The 27068-nt window shown below is 38.1% G+C and overlaps 1 protein-coding gene across 6 annotated transcripts in view; it reads right to left on the reverse strand.

Moving 5' to 3' along the window:
- Positions 1 to 27068, reverse strand: part of TCF12 (transcription factor 12) — a 166402-nt gene that overhangs the window by 110470 nt on the left and 28864 nt on the right. For all 6 annotated transcript variants that reach the window (XM_034066284.1, XM_034066288.1, XM_034066283.1 and 3 more), the window contains exons 4-5: positions 10904 to 10977; positions 7275 to 7343 (exon numbers count right to left, since the gene is read on the reverse strand). In XM_034066284.1, the coding sequence (XP_033922175.1) occupies positions 7275 to 7343; positions 10904 to 10977 (143 nt within the window). The remainder of the gene's footprint in view (positions 1 to 7274; positions 7344 to 10903; positions 10978 to 27068) is intronic.

A 27068-nucleotide genomic window follows, 5' to 3' on the forward strand; every position in this document is an offset into this window, starting at 1 on the left:
TCTGAAGACTGTCATCTGAAAGGGGACTCACTTGATCATAGCTAGATACTGACTCCAAGGAGAAACAGAAGCTAATCAGTTATGCCAAAAGCTATTCTCCCCCTTGGGAAGAGCTATTCAGTGGTACATACTCTGAGCTGGCTCTGCTGGAACAGGCTGGTGATGTCATTCTTGGACCACAGGTGTGCTTCCAAAGCCCTTTGGAGCATTGCTACCTACTGTTACCTGTGAGGCAAGTTTGACATAGAAAAGCTGGAAGGAGACACTTCATGCAGAGTACACATCCCCACTTCTGCCAGCATTCCTCCCCAGCAAACATACCAATGGATTAGCATGCATCAGAGCACACAGTTTGAGTATTTAGCAATAACTAGCAAAAAGTCTGCAAAATAGGAGTTACTGATAAACTTATTTTCTGTTCTGAGCACCCTATTCTGAAGTGACAGCAGATAGCTGGGGACATTTTTCTGTCTGCAGAAAGAAAGCTGGTTTTGACTATGATAACCTTCCAGTATCTAAAGAGGGCCTACAAGAAGGCTGGAGAGGCACTTTTTACAAGGGCATGAAGGGACAGGACAAGTGGCAATGGCTTTAAACTGAAAAGGGGGTGCGGGTGTGGGATTTAGATTCTTCCCTATGAGGGTGGTGAGGCACTGGCACAGGCTGCCCAGAGAAGCTGTGGCTGCCCCATCCCTGACGATGTTCAAGGCCAGGCTGGATGGGGCTTGGAGAAACCTGCTCTAGTGGAAGGTGTCCCTGCCTGTGGCAGGGGCTTGGCACTAGATGAGCTTTAAGGTCCCTTCCAACCCAAACCATTCTGTGATTCTATGATTAGATGCCATAACTGTAAACTCAAAAACATCTTGTTTAGACTATTTCTTACATAGCTACTACAAAAGCAAGCAGGAAGGCAAATTTTTGGAAAAGGAAGGCAAAACTTTTCTTTCTGTACAACAGTACAGAGCCCCAATAAAGTCTAACGGGGGCTGACTGTTCCCTTGTATGTTGCTGTATTTTGTAATGTTGTCACCAGTCACTCTGCACCTGGATTTCAATCCGACTGCATGTTTGTGATCAGAAAGACAAAGTCAGACATGTCTACAAATGAAAGCAACATGTATCACCCATCAATAATACCTGTCATGAAACGCAGCTGAAAGACTACTGCTAATTAGCTCTGCAATGTAATTGAGTAGCAAAGGCACTCTCAATGTTGAATGCTCTAACATTTTCCTAATTTTTCAGGTATTTCATTAGATTAGAGTGATGTTCTCTATGCAACAAACACAATCCAACCAACCAAAAACCAACAACAGTTGCAACAGTTTTCATTCCCACCTCTTCTGCGTAAAATGCCCCAATTGTCCAAGTAATTTAGGCTTTACCAGGAGGGTGTCCCATGCACAGGTACGCTAACACAACTAAACTAACTGAAAATGAGACTGTTTACAAAATCATAAATGCAGGACACATGAAAATTATCTTACAGAATGTGTTTCTCTAGAACAGAGAAAACACATTCCCCCACAGCACATTTATCCTATCACACCATAAGGGAAGGCCTGATACAATGAGTCAATGCCCCGTTTTACAAAATAAAACAGGAATGAGCCTCCTAAAACTCAGTGTCCATTAAAGTTCTGACATTTTGGATTAAGTCAAACAGAGAACTCACCTAAGAACAAGTCAAAAAGCCTTCTCAGCTCACTGTATCTACCCTTTTTCACTGCACTGCTTCCAGGGCTCCTAGAAGATTCACCCTCTCCCTTTTACTTCCACTTCAAAAACATAAAGCTGTTGTCTCTTAGTAATTATTTTCTTAAGTCACACCAGGATCTGTCCATGCTTAAGAAAAACTGTACTCCTGACTCTAAAGTTGGTTGGTCGGTTGTTTCTAAAAAGCACAACATCCTATCTCCACTTCAGGGTAAAATCTGAAAACTGACTGAAGACACTGTAACTACATGGTACACTATTTTCTCATGCATTTACTGACTTCATAGAACAACTTCATCTGGTACAGTCAAGTACTCCTCAGCATTTAATCTGTCCAAGTCCATGAAAGTAGAGAACACAGGCGCTTTTCCCTTGCTCGTCCTTCCTCACCCCAAGCCCTCTCCTACACAAGTCCCTGCAACCAGACCAAAATCAGACCCAGCTGTAGCTCATGACCAAGCTGCTAGATCAGTTAAGTGGGTATTTGCATTTTAGCAACTGACAATATAGCTCAATTACTGCATTTAAACTTGAACCATTAAATTTTCACTAAAATGAATGGCTGATTTCACAGCTTGATGTGGCCAAAAGATGAAGTTTAATAAAGGCTCCTTCCGATTCCTTGAGTTTTACAAGTTGGGCTGACCTTAACTAACAAACATTCTTTAAAACTCAGGAATACTGAAGTCTCTTCCGAGCTAAATTTGGTTATGATCATATGAATCAGGCAACAGTCATCTAAATGACTAATGTATAAATGAATGACAATGAATCTACTGATGAAATCCACTTTATTTTGGATTATCTGCCTTTCCAAACTAATCTGAGATTCTGAAGACAAACAAGAGGGGAAAATACTCAAGAGGGGAGGGAGTGGGGGAAGAAAGCAAGATGCAGAGACTGACTACGCCCAGGAACATTGTGGTGAGTCACTGACTGAAGATTAGACACAAAGTTCTGGGCAACAGCCATACCAAGGTGTCCTAGCTAATTTAAAAGATTATGGATTATGTGATCACGTATGCTTCCAGAAATAAACAACCACCTTGTTCTGGAAAGACTATTTCCAGACATTGAGGGGGAAGGGGGCGATCGTGTATGGAGCAGACGGACAGGAACACTAGACTCCCTACACCCTTTAGATAATTTCTTCCATATTACTGCCAGTTGCCTGCTACAATGCAAAGTCTAAGAGACCGAGCTGAAGACCGGTCTGATGTGCCAGGAAACAAGCACCTCTTCCCTCTGCAGGCTCCATGCGTGCCATGTCCCAGCCTGCTGAGAACAGGCAGCACTTCAGCCCCATCTCACTTTACTGCGCAAAAAACTTGTCTAACTCTTGAACAAGGGAATTAATGCAGTTAGCTGATGGAGATCACCCAACTGCAACAGAAACAAGGAACTGTACACTTCCTAGTTTTAATTCTGGTTCCCTTTCACTATCAGCAACTATTAACATTCCACTACAATATCCTAAAGACAGAAACATAGACTTGTATACTACTCAGTAACCTGCTACACTGGGGGGGGGGGGGGGGGGGGGCGGTGGGGGTGGGAACCAGGTATCACTACCCCAGATGTCAGGTATTATTGCGAAGAGAGCTTTCACAAGTACCCTCCAAGCACCACCGTAAGAAGTTATGTGCTTTGTAAGCTGTAAAAAATTTCAGTAACTTATTTCCACACATCAAATTGAAATAGATGAAAGCTACATGTGCAGGAAAGGAGTATGAGAAAAACTGAAATACGGTTTACTTTATTTAACCTGGTAGAGCATTGGAAGGGAAAGGGGGGCACAACACACTGAACAGAGAATCTACTTTGAAGTAACCACTATTTTCTCCAGTTGTAAATCAATTTCCAGTAAGTTAACTCGGTGAATGATGAATCGGATTTTAAACAGCTAGAACCAATGGCCAATTACACCTCTCTAACCTCTCCAGAGACAACAGCTATCAACATGATATGAAATGGGACAATTCCCTGGCCACACAGAAAACGAGTCCGTGAACAGATCCCAATACTAATTTCAACAGATAGGTAATTGCCATAAAAACAAACAAAATAAAAACCAGAACACACTTCTCCAGTATGGAGTGAAAGCAGTTTCTTCTAGCTCTTATCTAGGCTATAAAGCAGGAAATAAAATAATACAGGTATAGCCAATATACTATCAATAAATGCTTATAAACAATACTTAAAAACCTACCTAAAGAGTTCAGAACTTACATGTCAGAACTTGCTTTGAGAGGTGCTGCCCAATCAAATTAAAAAGCAAGCTGCATTTGCAAACATATCCTGTGCACCGAATATGGAATATTTAATTTTACCTTTGATTTTACACTGAATTGTCTGCTTACTTATAAAATATCTCAAGAAAAGCAAATAACCAGAAGAACCACCAACCTCCATTACCCACAAAAAAAACAAACACCAAGAGACAAAAAGGACACAAATACAACAGATTTGATAATGCCTACTGTATTTCTGTATCCCTCTTGTTTTGCTATTTTAACAGCTTCCTTTCTTGTCAAGTACCTGAGAGGTATAAAATACTAGCTCAAAACCTGCTAGCTCATTACTATTTTTTGACTTCTTCACAAATGAAAAGTACTAATGGGGAGGGAAGAATAGTTGAGGCATACAGTATTTAGGTTCCAATTTATGTCTGAGTATTTTACATACAACACAGGGCATTACCTGTTGACAATTTGTTGACTAATGCTACAAAACCATCTAAATCTAGCAGTGGTATCTTGATCTGTGCAACTTTGGCTTCAAGTAGATATATAGAAGAGTTATGTAAATTAAAAGAAGGATAAACTGCATACTCAGTACTGAAGCTACCTTCTGTGTTAAATCAGCTCAAAATGTACACTCATCTTTTAGTGCAATGTAGGTGGTGGAAGATACTTAAAACACTCACCATTCAGATTTTGGAAAAGAACAACCTCAGCTAATTTATGCTACATTTTTTATTGTTTGAAATGATGTGTGTTTATATAAAAAGACTATCCAGCAAGGAAATGTCTTATGGAAAAATATTTTTAGATATGCTTGGTTTGCAGACAGCAATCTAAGCAGGTTAAAAAATAACTCGCTCCTCTTATGGCAATGATGTTACAACAAAATCAAAACAATAGAAGAAAACCTCAGAGAGCGGGATTCTTCATAAAACAAAAGCAATCATTAGCCACACTGCAATAAAAACTATGGTAGATGTTTAATTAAAGGCAATGTATATCCCAAAAAACATGGCAACACCATTCTGTTGCTACATTGTAATTTACAATTCCCAAATAAAGTAGGAAAGCTAAACTGTTCAGAATCATCTCACAACAGGAAGATGAAATTTTCATATGCTGCAGTGCAGCAAACATGCCTCTTGGTTCAAGCACCTCAGAATTTGCCTCAGAGAACTCAGTAGAGCAAGGCTTTCACAAAGCAGCTTTACAGTCCTGTGCAACAAACACTAAGAGCCAGCTACCCTCCTAATGCAAGGGATTATGAACACGTGCAAAAATACATCACTTAGCTAAGGGAGGGACTTGCATACATCAACCGGAAGACAATCACTAAAAAACCACCACTGCTGCATACATAGAAGTAAAAGTGAACTTGGAGAACTGGAAGAATAACAAGCACCACAAGAGAAGGAAAATAGTAACATGGTTTTCTATATGGGCTTCATTATAACCATTCAAGAATAAGAGAGACCATCAGCACTGTGCAGAATTCCCCTGACTTGCTAATCACCACTCTGGAACAGTTTCCTCTAGAAAAAAAAAATAAAAAAATAAAAAAGTTTTCCTACTTTTTCTCCCACAAGAGACATATTTTCAAAGTTATTCCTTTTTCTAACAAAACACCTGGCCTATGCAGAAGAGACTTTGCGCACAGAAACCCCTAATGTCTCAACTTGCACCTTTTCACATATTTAAGACTGTCACAGCCAACTCTAACACAAATATGCACTGTTCCTTTAGTTTCACAACACTGTTTAATTAGTAGGTAACAAAAACCAAGGCTTTCACAAAGTTTTCTCAAGTTTACAGTGGTTCTCAGCCTTCAATATTAGTATAAAAAACACTATGAAATAAGAGTTTGTTAGCTTTTAATGCAGTATTACCAGAAACTCTTAAAATAAACTGCTATAGAAAACAAGAGAAGGAGCTTTTGTGAATTAATTATTGATCACAAGATTAAAATACATGAACACCCCACCCAAAGGCTCAGGAATATATGTCCAGTTTTCACAGTGAAGTTACCAATCTGTTTCCCCACTTTCACCAAAAAATGTACTCAGCCCAGTGTTCTTAAACATTTACATGACTAAATCTAAAAAGACTGGGTAAACAAAGACATAGCGAAGTTTGCTGATCACAAAACACCATTCTAAAATAACTCTTACTAAAGTTAGTGCAAAATTGCAAAGCGAATTCTTCATGCAATTGGTAATGAAACAGCAGAGTCTGGTGTAAATGAGTACAAGATGAACGTGGTAAAAGATAACAATGTCATAACAATGTGATAGCAACTGTACAATGTAAGAAAAAATATCTTTTTCTACACAGTTTTTGAAACATCAGAACTCAGTGACAGTCAAAGAATCAAGACTTAATACTTTCATTCTCTGTTCCTTTCTTGCTTATTACTTTGTCTTGCAGAAATTGATGGTATACCCTCATCTCAACTAGTACAGGCTCATAAACACCCTAAATTTTGGGTTATTCAGAAAAAGCAGAAAAATTCAGAGAACAGCACCAAGGACTAACCACAGGTTAGAAGTTACTGCTCAAGCAGAGACCAATAGATTGTGATTCTTAATTCAGTTGAGGAGAGGAGAGGCACAGAAGTGGCATGTAAAATAAAGATGTTTCTTTAAAAAAAAAAATTAAGCCCATCAGTAACAACCAATCATTACTATTTGGAACACAGGAACATGGCAGAAATCAGTGAAATCACTGATCAGCACACTTAAGACAAAAACATCAATATTTCTGCCAAGAAATGCTTGTAATTATTGCCAAAACTGTAAGCGAAGTCAGGAAAAAAATAATACCACAACTTGCAGAGAACAATTCCACCAACAGCCGTAAGAACAATGTCCAAACAGTCACCTCTGCCCAGGAAACCTCCTAAGTCCCAAGGTACTGCTTGTCTCAAAAGAGTATGACAGTAAAGATGGCAAAATATTTGACCTATACTTACACTCTTCCTTAAGCATCACTGCTGGACACAATCAGACCATCTATACTGACCTGAACAGACCTTCAGCATGAGCTGGGAAAGGAAGATCTCCTTTAGCCAGTCTTCCACCATCTCATTTAATTAGCTTTAACAGGTATGTACTTAACTATCACCAAATAGCAATTCTATTCAATTGGAAATTGTCTATCTTTATGTGCCTTTGGAAATTCCAGCCAATACTGTGACAAAAATTTAAATTCTTCAATAGTTTGGTCCATGTATTGTGACCTTTAAAGAAAAACCCCAGTAGCAGGCTGCAAGATTTAAAAATAAATTATCACACTCCAGATAAAAAGAAGAAATGGTACCTCTTGAGGTTTCAACTTTTCTATGTCTGTGGAGAGGTCTGAGCTTTTTCCATGAAGACTGCCATTTTCCTGTGAACAGGCAAGCAGTAAGAATAATTAGGACAAGAATATCATCTATATTGAAATTACAGAAAAAAAGCACCGAATTTTCAAGTTGAACATGTAAAACAATTATAACTTATTTAAACCCTGTATGTTAACCACAACGAATAACATAGGAATGTAGAAGGCTAAGTGTATCACATGCCCTGCCTCCCGAGAAAATCTAATCTATATTCTTACAATATAGGCCCACACACTCATTTCAGCTTTTCCTCAAAGTCATCCAATCTGGCAGCACATGAAGTAGCACAACTTATCTTTATTCAAAATTCTGAGCCAGTGCAAAGCATTTCATTAGTTGAAAGAAAAATCAAAAAATAAAGACCATACATCTTACGTCAAATTTATGCACGTGCACTTCATTTAGTCCAGTGTGTTTTCAGCAATTTCAATGCAGAAGAGAATTTCCTTTGTTCTACTTTTTTGCAAAAGAAGATGGCCATGGGATGAATTAAATTTGTGCCTCCTAAGCATTACCAATTCTGTACACAGACTGTATATATTTCGAGTGTTCATGACTTCTGGGGAAAACACCGGAATGGAGTTTTCCTGTGAAAGAAATTCAGTTTTCTTTAAAATAAAACTGTTGTCATTTAAACAATATCCCAGACAGCCATTCTTTATTCCTTCATGCAGAGCCTCTAGAAAAAATGGCTGTGTTGGGTTTTTTCAACCCCATAAAATTTGTAAGTGTACTGAAGGCCTGGGCAAAGATGATATTCATCAGCCGAACTCTCTGAATTCCTCTGGATAGCCACTTCACACTGATGCTGCATAATATCAATCTTGACCCTGTGGGACAGGACCTACTCCTCACCACATGAAGATGATCTCCATCATAAAAGAAGGATGTTTTGTAATCTTAAAGCCCAGCACCAGAGGCTGATGCCTCCTAAGACAACCCAACCACACTGGTGTCTCAGGAAAACCTAAACCTACCCACAGCCACTACCTGGTCAGTGATCCAATCAGGAACTGGTGCCAAACAGATCAGAACCTTCAAGGGTTGTGAGCCAACAGCTCAGAGCTAAACTGACCCCATGGAGAAATTTTGTGGGCAGCCTAATCTAACACGATATTTGCTCTTGAATTTATCTCATTTAGCAGGCTTTCCAAAAAGAAGATTAATGTAGGAAGACACTTGAGGAGATACTCAACTTGTAATAACCTTTCACTAGAACTTAGGACTATTGGGGTACTGTCCCCCATCATTTCTGTTGCCCTTTGACAGGGGATTTTTTTGGCTTAAGTGAAGAAAACTCTACCACCTCAATACTACTGTAACAAACCATCTTTTTTTCTTTAAAAAGAGAAGGCAAAGAACACAAAACACTGTTTTGGGAGACAGAGGGAAGAAGTGAACCTTATTATTTTGTTTTTAGTTTATAAATCAAGAGAGTTTGCATGCAAGTATTTGGTTCTCTCTCTAAATTTTATACTGATGCATACAAAGCTATACTATAAAATAATTAAATTCAGCCACAAATACAAGTAGGGAAATAAATCTACATGTCAGGATTTCCAAAGTCTGTAACTTTCCAAAAAAAAAAAAAAAAATCAGACAGCATTAACTACCAATTGTCTAAAATTAAACATAATTTATAATGTATTTAGTTTGAATTGAGAAAGACCTATTAAAACTGTATGCTCCAGTTTAAACAAAAATGAACATACTTGCTTTCAAAAAAATCCTGTAACCATCACAAGCTGTAAATAATTGGTGCTTCAGAATGAACTCTCAGCATCATCTTAAATTACTAGCATGCAAGAGAAAAACCTCTGCACTTAGCAGAGGAACAAATGCTTCAATAACATTCTGGGGATAGATTCCATCAACTCTTAACAATATATTTGGGTTTGGGTAGAATCCAACTGGCTTTAGCTGAAACTGTGCTATCATAAATTATGATTCTGCAAGAACTGTTTGCTGGGAGGTAATTCCTCCCCCCATCTCACCCTGTGCCACACCCACCACCCCTTTTTTCATATATACTATATTAAGTTCAAGTTACACAGACACACACCTGACTGTACAAGAATTTAAGATCTATTTTTCCAGAAATTTTCCATAGGGCTCAAGGCAAACCGACACTTACATTTGCTTTTCTTAATGATAAGAAAATAGCAACAACCTCTTCCATGGTTCTAACTTCTGTTAGAGCACTAACATCTGCTTTTATTACCAGCTTTAGGGTATAATGGTATAGTTTGTGGACGGTTCAGTTCTTGCCCAGTGTTTGAATTTCACAGACATAATCTTCTGTTATAGCAAACACCTCCACACACACACACACACATCATCAACCCAAAAACAACCAAAAAAAACCCAAAACAACCAAACCCAAACAATAAGAACACACCCAGCACCCTGACTTCACAGCATTGGAATGCTAGCTGGCTGATCCTCTAACAAGAAAAGCGATTAATATAGCTAATACATTACAAGCTCAAAATCATGTTAGGTCATCTTAATTTATGACTTATTTAAATTGATCAGCAACATCATAAATGAGTGTCAAAACACCAAATAATATGACTTACTTAAAGCTGCATAATAAGATTCTAGCTCAAATGTAGAAAAAGCATCTAAATGCTCATCAAATTACACAGGATGTTTTCAAACAATCCCTACTTTCTATGTTTTACAGAAATATTTCTACCAACCATAAAGGTCTCCTATCTTTTTATTATAATTTATTTAACAAGACCAATGGAAAAATGAGGACTTCATGATAAAATCTTCCAAATGCTTTCTTCCAAAGTCAGAGAGCAGCTTTAACAATATCCAGTGAGCTGGACAAGACCTTGCAGACTATCCACTTTATTCCACAGCAAAAGCAAGCTGCAAAAGAGCTAACACAGCTGAAATCGCAACAGATTATTTAGACTAGGTCTATCGGTTCTGCTGTGTATTTCCAATAATTTATTCATTAGGTACTTAGGTCACTGGCTTTTCAGGGAGTAGCTATTCATAAAAAGAAAATTGAGAATATGAAAAGGAATGTGATTTACAAGGGAGAAAGCTTGCTTTTGACCACTGAGTTGTTTTTTTAAAAAGGCAGTATTATTTTAGGATATTTAGATACTATCAAAAACCTTTAGCTCAATAAGCAGGATGGATGAGGCTGGAATGGGAACAGAAGAAAGGTATTTAAAGAGAAAAGCCGCTCTCTGACACGACAAACACACCCTATAGCTGACTAATGATAACGGAAAGTGTTCCCTACACTTTGCAAATACATGCACCTGAGTAAGCACTGACTTATATTTTCATTTTCCAACCATAAATAAAACAGATATTCATCATTCAAGTATACAGTTACATCTTTTCATAAATTCTTAACCTTTATAATTTTTAGGCTTAGAAATGTGAATAACTATAGGAACTTACAAAGTCAAAGTCTCTAAAATATGCTAATCTCTTATTTAAAGGATCTTACCCCTCAAAAACATTGCCAAATCATTTGCTGATTTTCACTGCACATTCCCATATACTTTGCCTATGAATTATTATGTGAAAACCTTACCCTTGAAGATTCATACGAAGGACTTGGCTGACCACTTGTTCCCCAGGATGTGGCACCTGTTCGCTCATCCATACCTAGCAATAAGAAGAAAAATACAGACCTATTAGAAAAGACAGCAAAAGCACAATGTTCTCTGATGCAACCTGAAAGCAAATTAATCCACTTCTATATATTTAAAGCAGTATTTCTAAGAGCAAAACTTAAGATGAACAGTTTCCTTGTTAATGAAGCTGGCTACAAAGCAACCTACTCATTTGGACACCTGCAGCTGCTGAAAACAGGAGTATAAAAAGTCAAGATGATTTGCCAGTCTACAGTGTCTGCCCTACCCAATCCATAAGAAATTAGCATCAGTAATGAAACAAGCACAGCGATTTTAGTGTGGCTTTCTGCACAGCCTGATTCATCCTTCGTCTTAACCAGTGAATATTGCAGCACATACTGTGGAATATATACTTATCAACTTTTTGCTCTCATGACTTGCGTAAGTATTGTAATACATGCAAGATTATTTCCCCTGCTTGTTCTTTATGTGACATGCAAGATATTTTAGCATAAGGGGAGAAAAAGCAAGACAGACTGGTTATACTACGATGGCTTAAAAAAAAAGTCCCAACAACCACAGATACTCATGGTGTCTGCCCTAGTAAAACAGGAATCTGTAACGGTTCTTTTAGAATCGGTTCCCTTTATGCAAATCCAGCTTACAGTTCAAAAGAGAATGGGGAACAAAAAAATAGGGAGTTCTTTAGACTCTTTATCAGAATAAATATCCCCTGTATATACACATATAATTTATATCCTGTGCTTTAGCCAACAATTACAAACACTGTTGCCAAAAATTTCTTTAATTACTTTCTATTAAAATTAATAGGTCAAACCATCTTTAAGCCACATTCCAAAACAACTGACTGCAAAAGTATCTAAATTCCTGTAACCAATTCATACAGGATAAGGTTACTATTCTAGTAATCAAGTTCCTGATTATCTGTGTCACAAGGTATTTTTAACAGGAAGGAGCACTTCCATCCTAAACTGCAGACTTCCACATTCTTTGGCCTACACAAACAACTCGTTATTTCCCTGTCACTCAAACTCATAAGGAGTTTTGATATAAAGCATAAATTCTTTATGTGATGTATAGTATAAAGTATTTATGAAGCTTTATGAAGTAATAATTTATAAGTAAGAACAAAGTGCCACAATTTATACATAACAGCTGAGTGCAAGTTACCCTGTCTATGATCCCTAAACCCTAATTTTATACTGAATCTATAAAACTTCCACACACACCTCTCAGACTCTCACTACAAAATAAAATGCAAGGAAATAGTGTAAATAACTACCTGTGGAGTAACAATATGCTAATATTTTTCTGTTTATGAAGCTTTCATTATGAAATTCTAATAATTTTTTATGTGTTTTTCAAAGCTACAAAATACTGTCTTGACGAAGCCTGCAGAAGGCTTGTTAAACAGAGTGTACAGCACAATCACCCAGGTGAAAGCTACAGACACCTTCTGTGTACTGCAGGAAAGATCCTCATGGCTGGAAATGCAAAACCACCACTACACTCAGCCAGCAGTTTGTCGAAGTTTGCTGCTTTGCAGCTGACAGCACTGTTGTTTCATTGTAACTGGTCCAGGAGCTGAGTAAAAAGTCGTGGCTGGCACTGACAAAGGCAAAAGTAATCTTTTGGCACAAGTGACTCTTTTCTGACAGAAACAACAGCGCTACTAATACAGTGATCATCATAACAAGTCTGATAGTGCTTTAGTTTCAAAAGAGACATATAGTGGAGGGAGGAATAAAAATATCTTCCTGCAAGACAAAAGCGTTTGGGAAAGTCTTAAGACACAGTACATTATATCAACCTATTTAGGAAATACGTCAGCAGATAATGGTTATGCAAAGAGTGTTTAGATGCATGACCCCTGACCAGTAAAACATGTTATTTAAAAATCTGAGTCAGTGGGGCGTAAGGACCCACATTAAAATTCTGCTAAACCAGCACACGTATAGCTAAAAATTTTCATAATTCTAAATTTGAATTATGCAAATAAATTTTTTTAAGAAATTGCTCTAAACCAAAGTATAACAGTTTAAGATAGGGAGAAAAACTGATTTCTACATAGTGCCCAGAACTGGTTCTCTAAAAAAGCCCAGTATGGTTAGTTGGAGTACTGAGAAGTATTAACACACTTCCTGTTCTTGCCAGGTGTCTTCCTCCTCCTTCTCAGGCAGTGTTTTTTCTTCTTCTACATGCACCAAACTGGCTTGCATCTAGACCTACCCTTTAATCAGAATTTGCACACAAGGTACACACATTCACACTTTAGAAGTTCCTTCAAGGCTATGAGGAAGAATTTCACTGCCTACAGAATGCAAGCACTCTGACTTCCCACTCCTTGACATCTGGATTTGACTTGGAACAAAGGTGCTTGCTGCCCTCAGGTCCCCATCAACATACCACACAGCAAACAAGAGGAGAACTGGCCAGCAACCCTCAAGCAGGACATCAGATATGTATCTACAGTGATGTTCAAGGAACCTGTCCTGGTTGGTAGACTAATGTATGTGATGTAATTTCCAGTGATGACACATGAAAAACAATCAAATGCTGCAAGAGACAAAGATCCAGAAAAAAAACTCTTAACAGGCTGGGCACAAATGAACATCACACACTTTAATGCAGCCACGGGAATGCATCAGAACCATAAAATACGCATTCCAGATGGGAGGAGAGTGGCGAACACTCACCAAGAAAGAACACAGGGGTCATCTCTGGTAATAAATTCAATAGCCTCAAAGCAAAAAAAAAAGTGTCATCAAAGGGTTAAAGCATTTTCCTGAGAAATGCAAAACAGAATTGAGGAACTAGGGGAATCATCACTTTCATATAACTCCTTCCACAAGGAAATGAGGTGTCCAATTCCAGTATCCACTAATTCCTCACGGATGTTAAAGGGCACAAGAAAGCTGTGACAGTTAGCAGAGCACTGAAAACCATGCTGCACATGGAAAGGCTACAATATCTCAATCTGTTTAGCAATGCAAAGAAGGGGGAAATACAATGACTATGTTATAAACACAGATACATGCAGTCAGGTAGACAAAAGTATAATGAGGTTCTAACCCCGCTTCCTTTTTTGTGTAGGCATTAAGAATGAAAAGCAACTGAAATGACTCAAGCTGATTTTATAGTTCTCTATCAAAATAGGCTACTTGTACAGCAGATAGGCCACAGTTTAACTAGGGGTAGTGCGGTATGCTTGATCTCTGTTCAAGCAGACCTAGCTGGCAGCCTGTGGCTGGCCTGGTTTAACACAGCACCTCCAATGCAGTTCCTGCTGCTGTGCCAGGGAGGGCCAGCAGGTCACTGCCCCTGCCCTTGGCCAGCCCTGCAGACAGAGAACAGCCCCAGCCTGTGACCTCAGCCAGGCCGCAGGAAAGGCTGCATGTTCCTCACTCACCTTGGGAGGGCCAGGGCAGTCACAAGAGTGCTTTCTGACTTTATACACTGAACTCTAAAAAGACTTCGCTTATGTCACTTTAAAAGATGGCACTGTGAACATTTCGAGCTCTTCTAGAAGAAAAGCTGAAGAAACCTGTTGCCTCATTACTTCTATGTATGCATTCATACTGAAGAAACAGGTCCAAACATTTATTTAATAAAAAAATTGGATCTTACACTCAAACTGAAATGAAAGTTGTTGTTCTTGCTCATATAAAACAAAGACAACCATATTTAAAACTTATTTCAAGAGACACAGGCTCTCATGTTCGCGTAAACAAGATAGGGTTACCATCTGCTATGATCTTGATCAAATAAATGATTTGACAAAAAAAAATCACATTGCAGATTGTATACTAGGTACTCAAGGTATGAGTTTCTATCTTTCATAGCTTCTTTATCTAATTTTGTTTCAGAGTAATAATATTCCTTTAGATAAGATTCAACAACTGAAATCAATTGCAAAAAAAACAAGAGCACAAACCATAACATTGATTGTATTTTGCATCTTAGACACCCAAACGGATCAATCTACCATTAGATCCTATATTGCAAAAGGTCTATTGTGAAGTACGATACAACTTATTACCTAAAATTGTATTTCAGGTCTAGACTTTCCAGTAAGGGGATGCAAAGAGAAATCTTATTTGATAAAGAAATACTACTTCAATTAAAAAATTTAAATTTCAATAGGTTAAGACTACTTCTCAGCCCCTTCTTCTAGCTTCCAAATAGAAAATATTTCTCACTTTAGATTACACTTAATATTTTTGGTAACATAATTATTTTCATTGTAAAATAGTAGTTGAAATTTGCGAATCAGATAAACTAGTAAAGAAAAGATAAAAGTTCCACACATTTATTATCAGGAAAGGGGCAGGGAATACAGGGGACAGTACTCAAAACCAAAGGCAGCTTGACAATAGATGTCATGTGGTGAGCTTAAAATATACAAAGCTAAGGACATTAATCAAATTGAGAAGAGAAATGAAACCCAGGCAACCTATCAACAGTCTAACCACTGAAGTGCCATTGGGATAAATTCAGATGCAACATTATAATTAGGTAAAAGGCAAGCCACTTCAATTTCAAACTATATAAATAGAGGGCTTTCTCTCCAGCCACCCCCAAAGGAAAGGCAAGAGGAAGTACTTCAAGTAACGGGGGGGGTGGGGGGGGGGGAAAGGGGGAAGAAAGAGATTTAATCGCAATCCATACTGCTTCTTGGAGAATGTAGCAATTGCCTTACAGCATATGGACGTGAAGTCGGGATCAAAACAGAAAGTTCCTCCCAGTAAAAGAACTTAATCTTAGAAGCACCAGTGTCAGTATCTCTTTTTATACCTTTTGCCCCAGAGAAGATTAATGTGCAATGGGTATGTCACAAACACTATCCTGAGTCAGAGTTGTCTGGTACAAACTCTGGACTCCACAATTTCCTTCAGGAAACTTTCTCAGATACTCTGATTCAATTGCATGATGCTGCTCGCTCTCCTACCTTTATTAAGCCCCAGAGTTGCAGATCAAATACTTAATCCATTGTGTGGTCTAAAAGTGAGATTTCTCCTGGGCCTAACCATTACTTTCAATATCCCTCCCCACCTGCCCAGTCAGGTTTATAACCATGAGAACTGGGGTTGTTAACTAGCAAGCTCTAATGGCAGACATTTAAAAGCTCAATGAAGCGCTGCAGGGATTGAAGCCACCCTGAGGAGGCATCAGTTATCTCAATTATTACCCATAAAACATTAGCTTCCATTTGAATTTTTCTTTGTAAAGATCACTTTGTAAGAACTGTCTGAAATATCAACAGATATTCTTATTAGTAGTAAATAAATTAATCTGTATTTTTGAAACATTGCTTATCCTGGAGAATCCCAGAGCACGATCATCTGACATAGCAAAGAATAAACATCCGCTATGCCAGTTATCGTGGAAATTATTTTCAGAATAGGCAATAAGAAATGCTATACAAAGTTAATTTCTATCCCCAGAATAAGCAATCACAATTAAAACTTCAGCAGAACAAAATTATTCAAATGGGAGAAATGTACATCAAGTACATCTTGCCTGAGTAACAGCAAAAACAGACCAAAATTAGCATTGACAGGTGTTAAAAATTAGTTGGATCCTAAACTGTATCAGCAAATTACATTAACTCTTCATGGAAGGCTTTTAAAAATCTGTATTTCATACAGAAAATTATTTGGAAGAATAATAAAACTTTGGGGTGTACACTTGGAAGAACTTTTTTCTAATACAACATAATACTTATGTTGTATAAAGACAGAACAAAATGGGAAAAAAATCATGCTGTTTCAGGAAAACTGATGAAAGCTCTCATCTACTTTAACAGTGTCTAACATGAAAAGTCAGTACTGCTAATAGAGTTCCTGTATAACTGTAAAGTATGTTTTAGATTTGTTTCCACTCATAACCTAAATATAATTTGCTATTAAAAAAAAGGCCATTACTACTTTTTACTTAATTTCAGAAGCAATCCTATTCATTTCTGGTAATAAGACCCATGTATTCTGTAAGAACAACATCAGGTTATTAATTCCTGTAATAGCATGCTCTTACAGAAATGTCAGAAGTAACCTGCTTCTCTTTCCTCTTACTCTGTTTCTGTAAATCACACCACCAAACACAGCAAGCGACCTGGTATGACCTGGACACTTTAAATACAATACAAATAAATAATATTAAATTATTTAATAATTTATTATTAAAAATAAAAAAATAAATTAAATACAAGCTCAAAAATAACACTGGAACCAGCATTTCCCACCCAAACTGTACTGAACCAGAAAACTCCATATTGCTACACTGAACCTGCCAGAAAAAGTACATCAGGTACAGCTCAAAGATGAGAGCATATTCACAATACTGCATGTAATATGCTGTATGTAATATATTTATTATTTGTGTATGTTTATCCAGACACTTCAAGCACAATTAATTGATGAAAATATAAAATCAAGCATCTAAATTAGTTTAAAAAATAGTTTCCCTGTATAAAACACAAGCTTTAATATGTCGGGGGGGAAAGAAACCCAACACCTAAAATGCTTATATTCACGTATATTATATTTATATGTGTGCAGACACAGTATAAATTGAAACCTCTCTGGTTACAGATGTGAATTCAGCAAACCAGCTTAGAGATCCAGCCTTTAGCAGGGATACAAGCCAGAGATTTTCTTCATATGCGAACATACACACACGGTTAAACTGCTATTAAATCGCATCATGCTGCTTATTCGCCCCTCTGTATTGAACCATGAAGTATCAGACTGAAGAGCTCTAACATGCAAGTCTCAGCTTTACGATATTAGCTGCCATAATGATCCATTCAACTGGCAAATTTTCCTGTGGTTACTTCAGTTATGACTCAACAGCTTTATACAACCATACACTTTACTATACATATACATATATTTATATTTTTCTTTATATGTAAAACAAACCAAGGCCAGTGTCACAAGACTGAACACACCAGGCCAAAAATACTCAAATATAGCCCCATAGTCAACAGCCACTGTTACCAACAGTATCACAACAGTACAGAAAACAGGCAATTCAGGCACCAGAACACAATACAGTCTGAGTTACACAGTGTGTAACTCAGGCGCTAATCCTCATGAGCAAAGAAAACACTGCAAGTGTAACAGCTTTTCTAACAATATGTCTAAAAACATTAATAAAAAGTTCTTTCTGTCATTTACTGCATAAAGCAAACTCTGACCCTCTTGAAAACAAATTCCAAGATCAACCTGTCAGCATCCCTTTATAGTGTTGATGATTGTCATGTACATGTACAATTAAAATCACCCAACTGTATCAAATTAAAAGTACTTGTTGATATTTAGATTATCACTAATGCATTAATTAACACTCAAACCCTTTAAGGAAAAAAAGACCAAACAGTTGTGTGTGTGTGTGTGTGTGTGTGTGTGTGTGTGTTAAGGGAGAGGGAGAAGGAGGGGAAAGGAACTGAAACGATACATTTGTGAGAAACATTATAAACTTCATTTTTCCGAATTTATGTAAGTGAACCAGAGGAGAAATAAAGTATCACACAAAAACCTTCCACCCTAGTAAGCCTTGATTTTGAGCTTTAAGTATAATGGCAATATACAATATAGACACGGAAATGTAAATGCCACATTTAAGCTTCTATGATTAGAAACAAAGATATTTACAGATATGCAGTCAAGATCACAGAAGTCTGATCTTCAAAAGATCTAGACCAAGCCATTTCCTAAAAGTATGTGAAAGAAAGCCTATACTTCGCTAATGCACACAGTATCCCTGTATCCGACTTTTGGCTACCCTACGCTACTGAAATCTAACATCTATCTATTAACACCAGCACAGCATCCCGGCATCTCACATTAAAACATCAATACACTAACATCTTAGGTTTATCGTAAAAGAAAACTCATAGAAGACAAAGTAGTTTGAAAGATTTCAGGTTTACCCAACCCTAACACTGATTTTTTCCCCACCACTGCCCCCCCGGTTTATCTTTAAAAGAAGATTTCTTATGATTACTTGCTCAAAAGAGTACACAGTTCTTAACAGAATTCTGGCTCTTTCAATTTAGCTGGGAAAAGTGTCTATTACATGAACGTCAGCATCAGACATCATCTTTTAACTCCAAACCAAAGTTTATCTGGTCAGTATTTAAACAGGGAAGAATGCCTAATGGATAAATGCAAGCAGAGCACATCTGTTCAGTTAAGCCAGAGATGTGGTAGGCCAGCTCTATGCTACATGTGAAAAAAAAATAAATATAGCAAATATTAACTTAGGTAATTAGTACAACCTGGAGCACTTATCTTCCTCTTTTGGGGGGAAGCAATCAAGAAGCAAGCCTTCATACTTCTTCATTTTCATCCAAGAAAAAAGCTTTCATGGGGTTAGGGCTTTACCATTTGCCCTACAGCACAACATGCCCTGCTGGCTTGTCCAAGGGAAGATAGCACCTATTCCCTCAGTAAAAGCCCCGCCTAAAGCAAAATGTGTGTTCTTGCATTATTTTAGGTATAGATTGGGGAAAAGAAAATAAGAAAAATTTTAAACTATTAAAAACTTTCAAGAAGCCTCTTTATCTGCATTTATACAGCCAAGAATTTGAACTGATGGAAGTTAACATCAGCCTGCAATGTCAAAGACTACTTTTTCCAGGATGCATTGTGCACTAACTGGTGCTTCCCCTTCATAAGCTGGCTGGAATGTAATAAAGCTCTTGCCAGATACTCCTTTAGCAGAGGTCCAAAACCAACAGTTCTCAGTAATTCCATTACTTCCAAAAGCCATAAGCAGAATCCAGTCTGAACAAACGACAGAGACCTGGCACAGCCTGAGCTGCCAGCAGGGCCCTCAGACACCTTAAAAAAAAAAAACCTCAAAACACAACAAACCCATCCAAACAAAAAGCCCAAAGAATCCTTCAAACCTCTTCCCTCAACTCTGAGAGAGTTCTTCCAACCACTTCTGTGACAGAGATTTTATTGGTATTTTTGAGCCTCATTCTCAGAGTAAGAAAACATGACATTCTCTGTCAAAGGAGAGAAATCTGCCTTTAAATTTCCCAGATACCATCATATCTGCCCAAGTATTTGCTGAATCAAACTCCTTGATGCCTGGGTTGTTAGCTACTTTCTGAGTCAGGCAGGCAGGTTTGTGTTGACAGCTCCCTTAATGTGAGTGGCAGTAAATGATGGTGTGCCCACAATGCTGGAAAGCTGATATGATTCAGTTCAGTCTCTTGCATCAACAAATGAGGTGGAAGGAAGATTGCTGCCTGATGTTAATGGGCCTTGCACTAATACACAGTAGTACTGCAGCAACTGAGATGTCTGAGGGAGCCTAGTTTACCCTACATCCCCCCAAAGAAGTGTTTCTGTTCATTAGGAGTTCCCACTCTTTATTTGAAAGAAAGGCTGTTCCTTCCATTGAACCATGGTGTCTTACCACACCTCACTGACGTATTAAGTTGCCCAACACCTGTATTCACCAGTTTCTTCCTTCATAACCAAACGGTATTAACCTACTTCCTTATTTCCATCACACTTTAGGATCATGTGCATTTTATCATTCTTCTGCTAGTATATCCATGTTGCTACAGCTAGTAAGATTGGAAGGATTACCTTCCAACAACAAAATTACACCTTTAGACAATTTAGTCAGTTACGCAGAAGTAACAACTCTAGAGTAGTCAAGGCCCCCTGTTCAGCACTGTGGTATTTAAATGCTGAAAAATAATGACAACAGTTTAACACTGCTAATTTAGCAGAGGGACCCAACTATTTCTAAAAGAACTTAAAGTACTACCCTCACTAACTTAAATAAAAAAGGCTCTGGGTCTGATGGAAATGAGTCCAGAAATACCTATATTTGATAGCAAAGTTATTGAGATTTCTCCAACTTTACTTCTTAACCAAAAGACAGATTTTTTTTTCCTCCGGTTTGAAGATTTCACTGCTCTTCCTTCTATTTCTTCTGCTAGCCTATCATTTAATACTCCATACTCTGGTTGCACTGTGTAACATTTCTCCTTGGCTTAAATCCTAAATATCACACTTTTTATAGAAATGTGAGTTTTCAATGCTTTTCTTGTAACAAGTGTTACATGAGCTAAAACACTTTTAATAAAATACACCTAGAAACCATACACATTTCAGAAGCAGAACTCTGATGGAAAAGTTAGAACTGGGTTTTATATTCAAGTATCTCTATTTTAAATTGCCTTTGTTCTTTAACAACCTTATGGCTGGAACTGACATACCTGTTGCTGTTGAAGTGTATTTTTAAAATGAGGACAAGGTGCACTTTGAATGAATAAACAAAAAATCTGCTTCTGCTTCTCAAAGTATGCTGTTACAGTAGTTCTGTAGCTTATAGCTAAAAAATGCTGAAAGCCACTGAAATATGGTACACTCTTTCTGTGGTGAAAAGCACTCTTACCCGGTAATTACTCTTTCTTATAATAATAATACATCATTAAACAATCCAAGCATTAACTTGAATAGTCTGTAGACAAAAAGCAAGTAGCAATCAATAACTGGCTGGTTGGGCTATTTTTTTAATTCCTTCTCCCAGGATGTTTTAAAAGTCTCTCCTTCTAACAAAAGCATCAAATAGTCTCATAACTTCATTCCTACAAAACTTAGACCTTAAAATTCAGAACAGGTTTCTAGGGATATTTCACTGGGACACAGAAACTAATGATTTCAGATTAGAATTAGAACCAATACTGCAAGTTTAATATTACAGGTGAGTAAGAATAAGAAGTGGATGGAAGGATACGAAAACTCTCCAGCAGTTCCCTATCACTGCAGGGAGCTAGCTGGTACCTGCCAGCACAGCATCCAGCACATTGGCTAACACGTAAGCTACAGCACTACAACACTTCCTCATGCAAAGTAAGCCTTTAAACAGTCAAGCACATTTCCCAACTCCTCAGAAGGGATTTTGATGCAGGAAACATTGCCAGACAACCGCTCATGAGTCAAGTTTTATGTATGCAAACATAAGCCTATCTTACTAACAACTAAGGGCTGGCTGCCACCCCAAAGGAGGCCACCCTGTTTCCCTTAACACTTTGCTATCCCCATTACCCACAGCAAGGCTTTTGTGTCTTCCTCCCTCATACGAGCACCATTGTTTTGCAAGGTCCTGCAGTAAACGCATTCAGGAAGAAACTAGCAGAAAACAGAACCATAAAAACAACCCTTGCTGGTTTCTGGCCAGATGAGCTCACAGAAATATTTCCCTTCTGGGGCAAAATATGACCAGCACTGGCAGAAAGGATGGGGAGAGTACAAGAATCAGAAAAGGCCAGAGTCAAGAGTCACAGTCACTTGAAGAGCCAGAGAAGTCAGCCCAACACCTCCCAAGCAATTACTAGCTCTGAGACTGGCAATACTCTAGAAACATGGTGATGTCTTTGGGGAAGAGGGAGAAGACATCACTGTGTGGCAATGCACAAAATCCTGCAGTCTACTTTGGAACTCTACTGGCTTTATTGGACCATTGATACTACATGAGTGTGTGAGAAAAAGAACAGAATAAATGCATCTTTTCATTACAATAAAAACCAACAAGCTTCATAAAATCTTAAAGCTATCAAATCTGCTCAGTGTTAGGGTAGAAACAGGTTACCAGAAGTTCAACAGTGCCAGAACACTCACACACAGTTTCATTCATTTGCTAGAATTTCAGCCAAAATTTAAAGGAAAAGCAAATTACTTAAAACTAAATGGCAACAAAACCCAAGATTTTTCCTTCCCTGTTTCTTCTGTAATTAAAAAGACAAAAAGTAGGACTCTTAGAAATTTCTAAGTACACTTTGAATTCTAGCCAAAACAAGTCTACAGTTCCGTGTGCCAAATAAGTTGATTCTATAAATTACTATAGCACATTTTCTCTTTTGTATTTTAGAATCTCAAGCACTGCCAAAACAAGCCAATTTAAACCTCGCCTCTCTGGGTGGTGACTTGAAGTTTAAGTTTTGTTGGCCTTAAATCTAGCATTTGGCTCTCTTTCTGTTACTGCTTTTAGCTCTAGCAACAGCTTTCAGACTTTGCTTCACTTTGTACTTTACTTTTTCATACTCCAACACAATGAAATTTGTGTAAGTGCCCAGCTTTGCTCAGCCACTAAAAATAAAATGTTATCCTTTATAAGGATTATCAAATAATTGAGACACTCTTCACATTCTGTTGAGTATGTAAAATAACAAAAAAAAAAAGAAAAAACACTTTCTGCCTTTTTGAAAGGGACAACTATGACTCAGTACCCGGGAAAAAAATTCTTACGTTCCAGTCACAAAGAATATTATTACCCTTCAATGTACTATCACTTAAGTGTTTTGCAGATCACACTGTGTGAAAGGGTAATAAGGCATCAAACCTCTCTTCCTATCCCTATTTGTACACAAAATGTTACTGACTTAGGTTCAGATGAAAAAATATCAACCCTCCCTTCAAGATGGAGAGCATTCTGAAGATTCACATATGTAATAGGACAACTCAGAATAAACACCACATGCAGCTCCACAGTATGTGTTCACATGGACTAAAATTGAAGAACATACTCCTTTAGAAAAGGAATGGCCCACATAATGTTAAGAAAATGGGGAAGGGAGAAGGGAGAAGGGAGAAGGGAGAAGGGAGAAGGGAGAAGGGAGAAGGGAGAAGGGAGAAGGGAGAAGGGAGAAGGGAGAAGGGAGAAGGGAGAAGGGAGAAGGGAGAAGGGAGAAGGGAGAAGGGAGAAGGGAGAAGGGAGAAGGGAGAAGGGAGAAAGGGAGAAGGGAGAAGGGAGAAGGGAGAAGGGAGAAGGGAGAAGGGAGAAGGGAGAAGGGAGAAGGGAGAAGGGAGAAGGGAGAAGGGAGAAGGGAGAAGGGAGAAGGGAGAAGGGAGAAGGGAGAAGGGAGAAGGGAGAGGGAGAAGGGAGAAGGGAGAAGGGAGAAGGGAGAAGGGAGAAGGGAGAAGGGAGAAGGGAGAAGGGAGAAGGGAGAAGGGAGAAGGGAGAAGGGAGAAGGAGAAGGGAGAAGGGAGAAGTGAGAAGGGAGAAGGGAGAAGGGAGAAGGGAGAAGGGAGAAGGGAGAAGGAGAAGGGAGAAGGGAGAAGGGAGAAGGGAGGAAGGGAGAAGGGAGAAGGGAGAAGGGAGAAGGGAGAAGGGAGAAGGGAGAAGGGAGAAGGGAGAAGGGAGAAGGGAGAAGGGAGAAGGGAGAAGGGAGAAGGGAGAAGGGAGAAGGGAGAAGGGAGAAGAGCGAAGGGAGAAGAGCGAAGGGAGAAGAGCGAAGGGAGAAGAGGAGAAGAGAAGAGAAGAGAAGAGAAGAGAAGAGAAGAGAAGAGAAGAGAAGAGAAGAGAAGAGAAGAGAAGAGAAGAGAAGAGAAGAGAAGAGAAGAGAAGAGAAGAGAAGAGGCTGTAGGGACTGTAGTGATAGGACAAGGGGTAACGGGTTGAAACTTAAAACAGCAGAGGTTTAGAAATTCTTTACTGTCAGGGTGGTGAGGTACTGGAATGGGTTGCCCAGGGAGGTTGTGAATGCTCCATCCCTGGCAGTGTTCAAGGCCAGGTTGGATGAAGCCTTGGGTGACATGGTTTAGTGTGAGGTGTCCCTGCCTATGGCAGGGGAGTTGGAACTAGATGATCTTAAGGTCCTTTCCAACCCTAACTATTCTATGATTCTATGAAAATTGGGAATACTGGTAAACAGAACTGCACTGAATCTTAATTCAAACAAATGTGGTATACTCACTTAACTGAAGGGCTACAGTAGATGAAGTTCATGTCCTTTTGTGCCCATTCCACAAACCCCAATAGCCAAACAAACACACGAGTACTTCACTGAACTTTTGCAAGTGATGCGAAAGTCCAGTGAATCTAACAAATACATGTTAACATAGGGTGCATATGAATCAAATGTAAAAATTCAAAGTACAAAGAGCTCCAGTCCATTGTAATTCACTGCACATATCTAAAGATGTAAAATTTATACTTAGAAGGTCACACAAAGGCAGTAATCATGTACGTCACTCAGGTGCACATACGTAACTTCAACTTTAAAAAATCTCAGTATGTCACCAATTACAGTATCAACTTCACATGAAGTAATATGGACTGTTGTGAGGATTTTATTCTTTTCTTTTTAAAAAAGCAATAAATAGATCTGAAGCCACTTCCTTTGACGTTTTCAAGTTAACTGTTGAATTTTTAAACATCAGAGGCTTAACTTGCCTTGAGTAACACATATATTCTTAACTAATTATCAAGAAACCGTAACACTGTATACACTTGAGCCCTTAAGATCTCTTTAGCCTAGTTTTCATTTTCCTAAAGGACTCAGAGTGTATCATTATCTTAATCTGCTAGGAAGAAACAAGAGAAAATGAAAACCAAAATCAAACCACCCACTACCTACGAAATATTACATAAAAAGACAATAAAAGACAAGAAAATCTACACCTGCTGTTACTAAAAAAAGGTTCAAAGTGAAAAGAAACTTCATACATGGTCCTCTTAAGTGAAGCCTAAGTTATCCAAAGACTAACTAAGTTTTTAAGTCTTAAACATCTAGTACACCTTATTCACAGAAAATATAAATTAAACATAGGTTAACCCTTTCACTGTAAAATCAGAGTTTAGCAGTTTACAAAAGATTCTAAAAATACAAGAGAAGCTAAGCCACTTCATCTATCTTGCTATTAAGAATAAAATACCTTTGAAGCTAAAATTCTAGACTTGCTGCACTTGATTATATACAGAGTAATGCCATCCACAATGTCCTACAGACAACTAATAGAAGAATCTGATGTGGTACCTGCTCTGATCTAGTGTTGCACCTAGCACCTTTTATACTGAAAGCCAATTACATCTCCTTCACACCCACATCCCTCATTCTAAGACAAGGTTTACAAGATTTTGTTAAATCATTATAATAAAGCTTCTGCTGAAAAAAAAAGGTATGAATTATAGAGGGGAACACCTGTATTTCAAACAGGTCTCAACATTTGGCCTAAGGAAAATACTGACTGCAATTACAACAGTGTCATCATGTGCATGCCGTCTTTTACACATGAAATCCACTGAAAGCCATTTTTAAAACAGCTCCAAAATTAGACGTCTGGAACTACAGCAATCTTCAGACTGTTAAGCTTCCAGACCACAGCCAGCTCAGAGCAGGGCTGATTAGCTCAATCACAGCACCTTGTTAAAAGCAGCCAAGAGCTCCAAACTGAATCTAAATCACATCAAGCAACTCAAAGCACAGGCAAAAGTACTTTACCCTCAAAGCATCAAGGATACTAAAATAAAAAAGGATGGATAACCTGCACAAGTTCATGAGTTAATTAAAACCCCATGATACATAATATTTCCACAGACAGCACATATATCAACAATAAAAAGTAGTATTTAGAAGAAGCCTAGAAATCAACCTCATGAACACTCTTAAATTATGGAATACTTCAAAGTTTAATGTTCTGTTTGAACTTAGCAGTTGCAAATATGGTTATAGGACAAAAAGAGTTATAAGGGGGGAGGCAATATGCTATTGATCAGAGAGGGGGGAAAATCAGAGCTAGCAGCTCTAGCTAGGTCTTTACTAGCTCTTTCTTTGTCCCTTGATGTTGTCAGCCTCATTGGAAAGGAAAAACTAATCTGTAGAACTTATTTTATTTACTTTTAAATGCAACCGAGGTAAATCAAGGCCACCAGCAGCCTAAAGAGGAAGAACAAACCACCTGCAGAGGTCAGTATTCTAAAAGCACGTCAGTAAAAATTAAGCAAAATATATCAAATTCTTTTTTTAGGAGGAATATTTTACTATGCCTATTGAATGACAGTAACCTAATGCATCTATACACATGGATGCATTCTTCTCTGTCCTTTGGCCAAATAGCACAGAACTAATTTTGCTCTGATCAACACAATGTGGAAGAAGAAAAACAAAATTCTTGAACTGGTTCATCGCAGGGGTAATACCTGAATAACTGCTTAGTGAATTTAATGTCAAGAATTTTGTTTCGCTAAGCAAGCCTCTATATAATATTAAATATTATATAGAATGTATGTATTCTATAGAGAATATTCTATATATATGAGAGAGAGCAATGGCACTATAAAGTCTACTTT

This window comes from Melopsittacus undulatus, chromosome 9, assembly GCF_012275295.1.
Source record: "Melopsittacus undulatus isolate bMelUnd1 chromosome 9, bMelUnd1.mat.Z, whole genome shotgun sequence".
Lineage (NCBI taxonomy): Eukaryota > Metazoa > Chordata > Aves > Psittaciformes > Psittaculidae > Melopsittacus > Melopsittacus undulatus.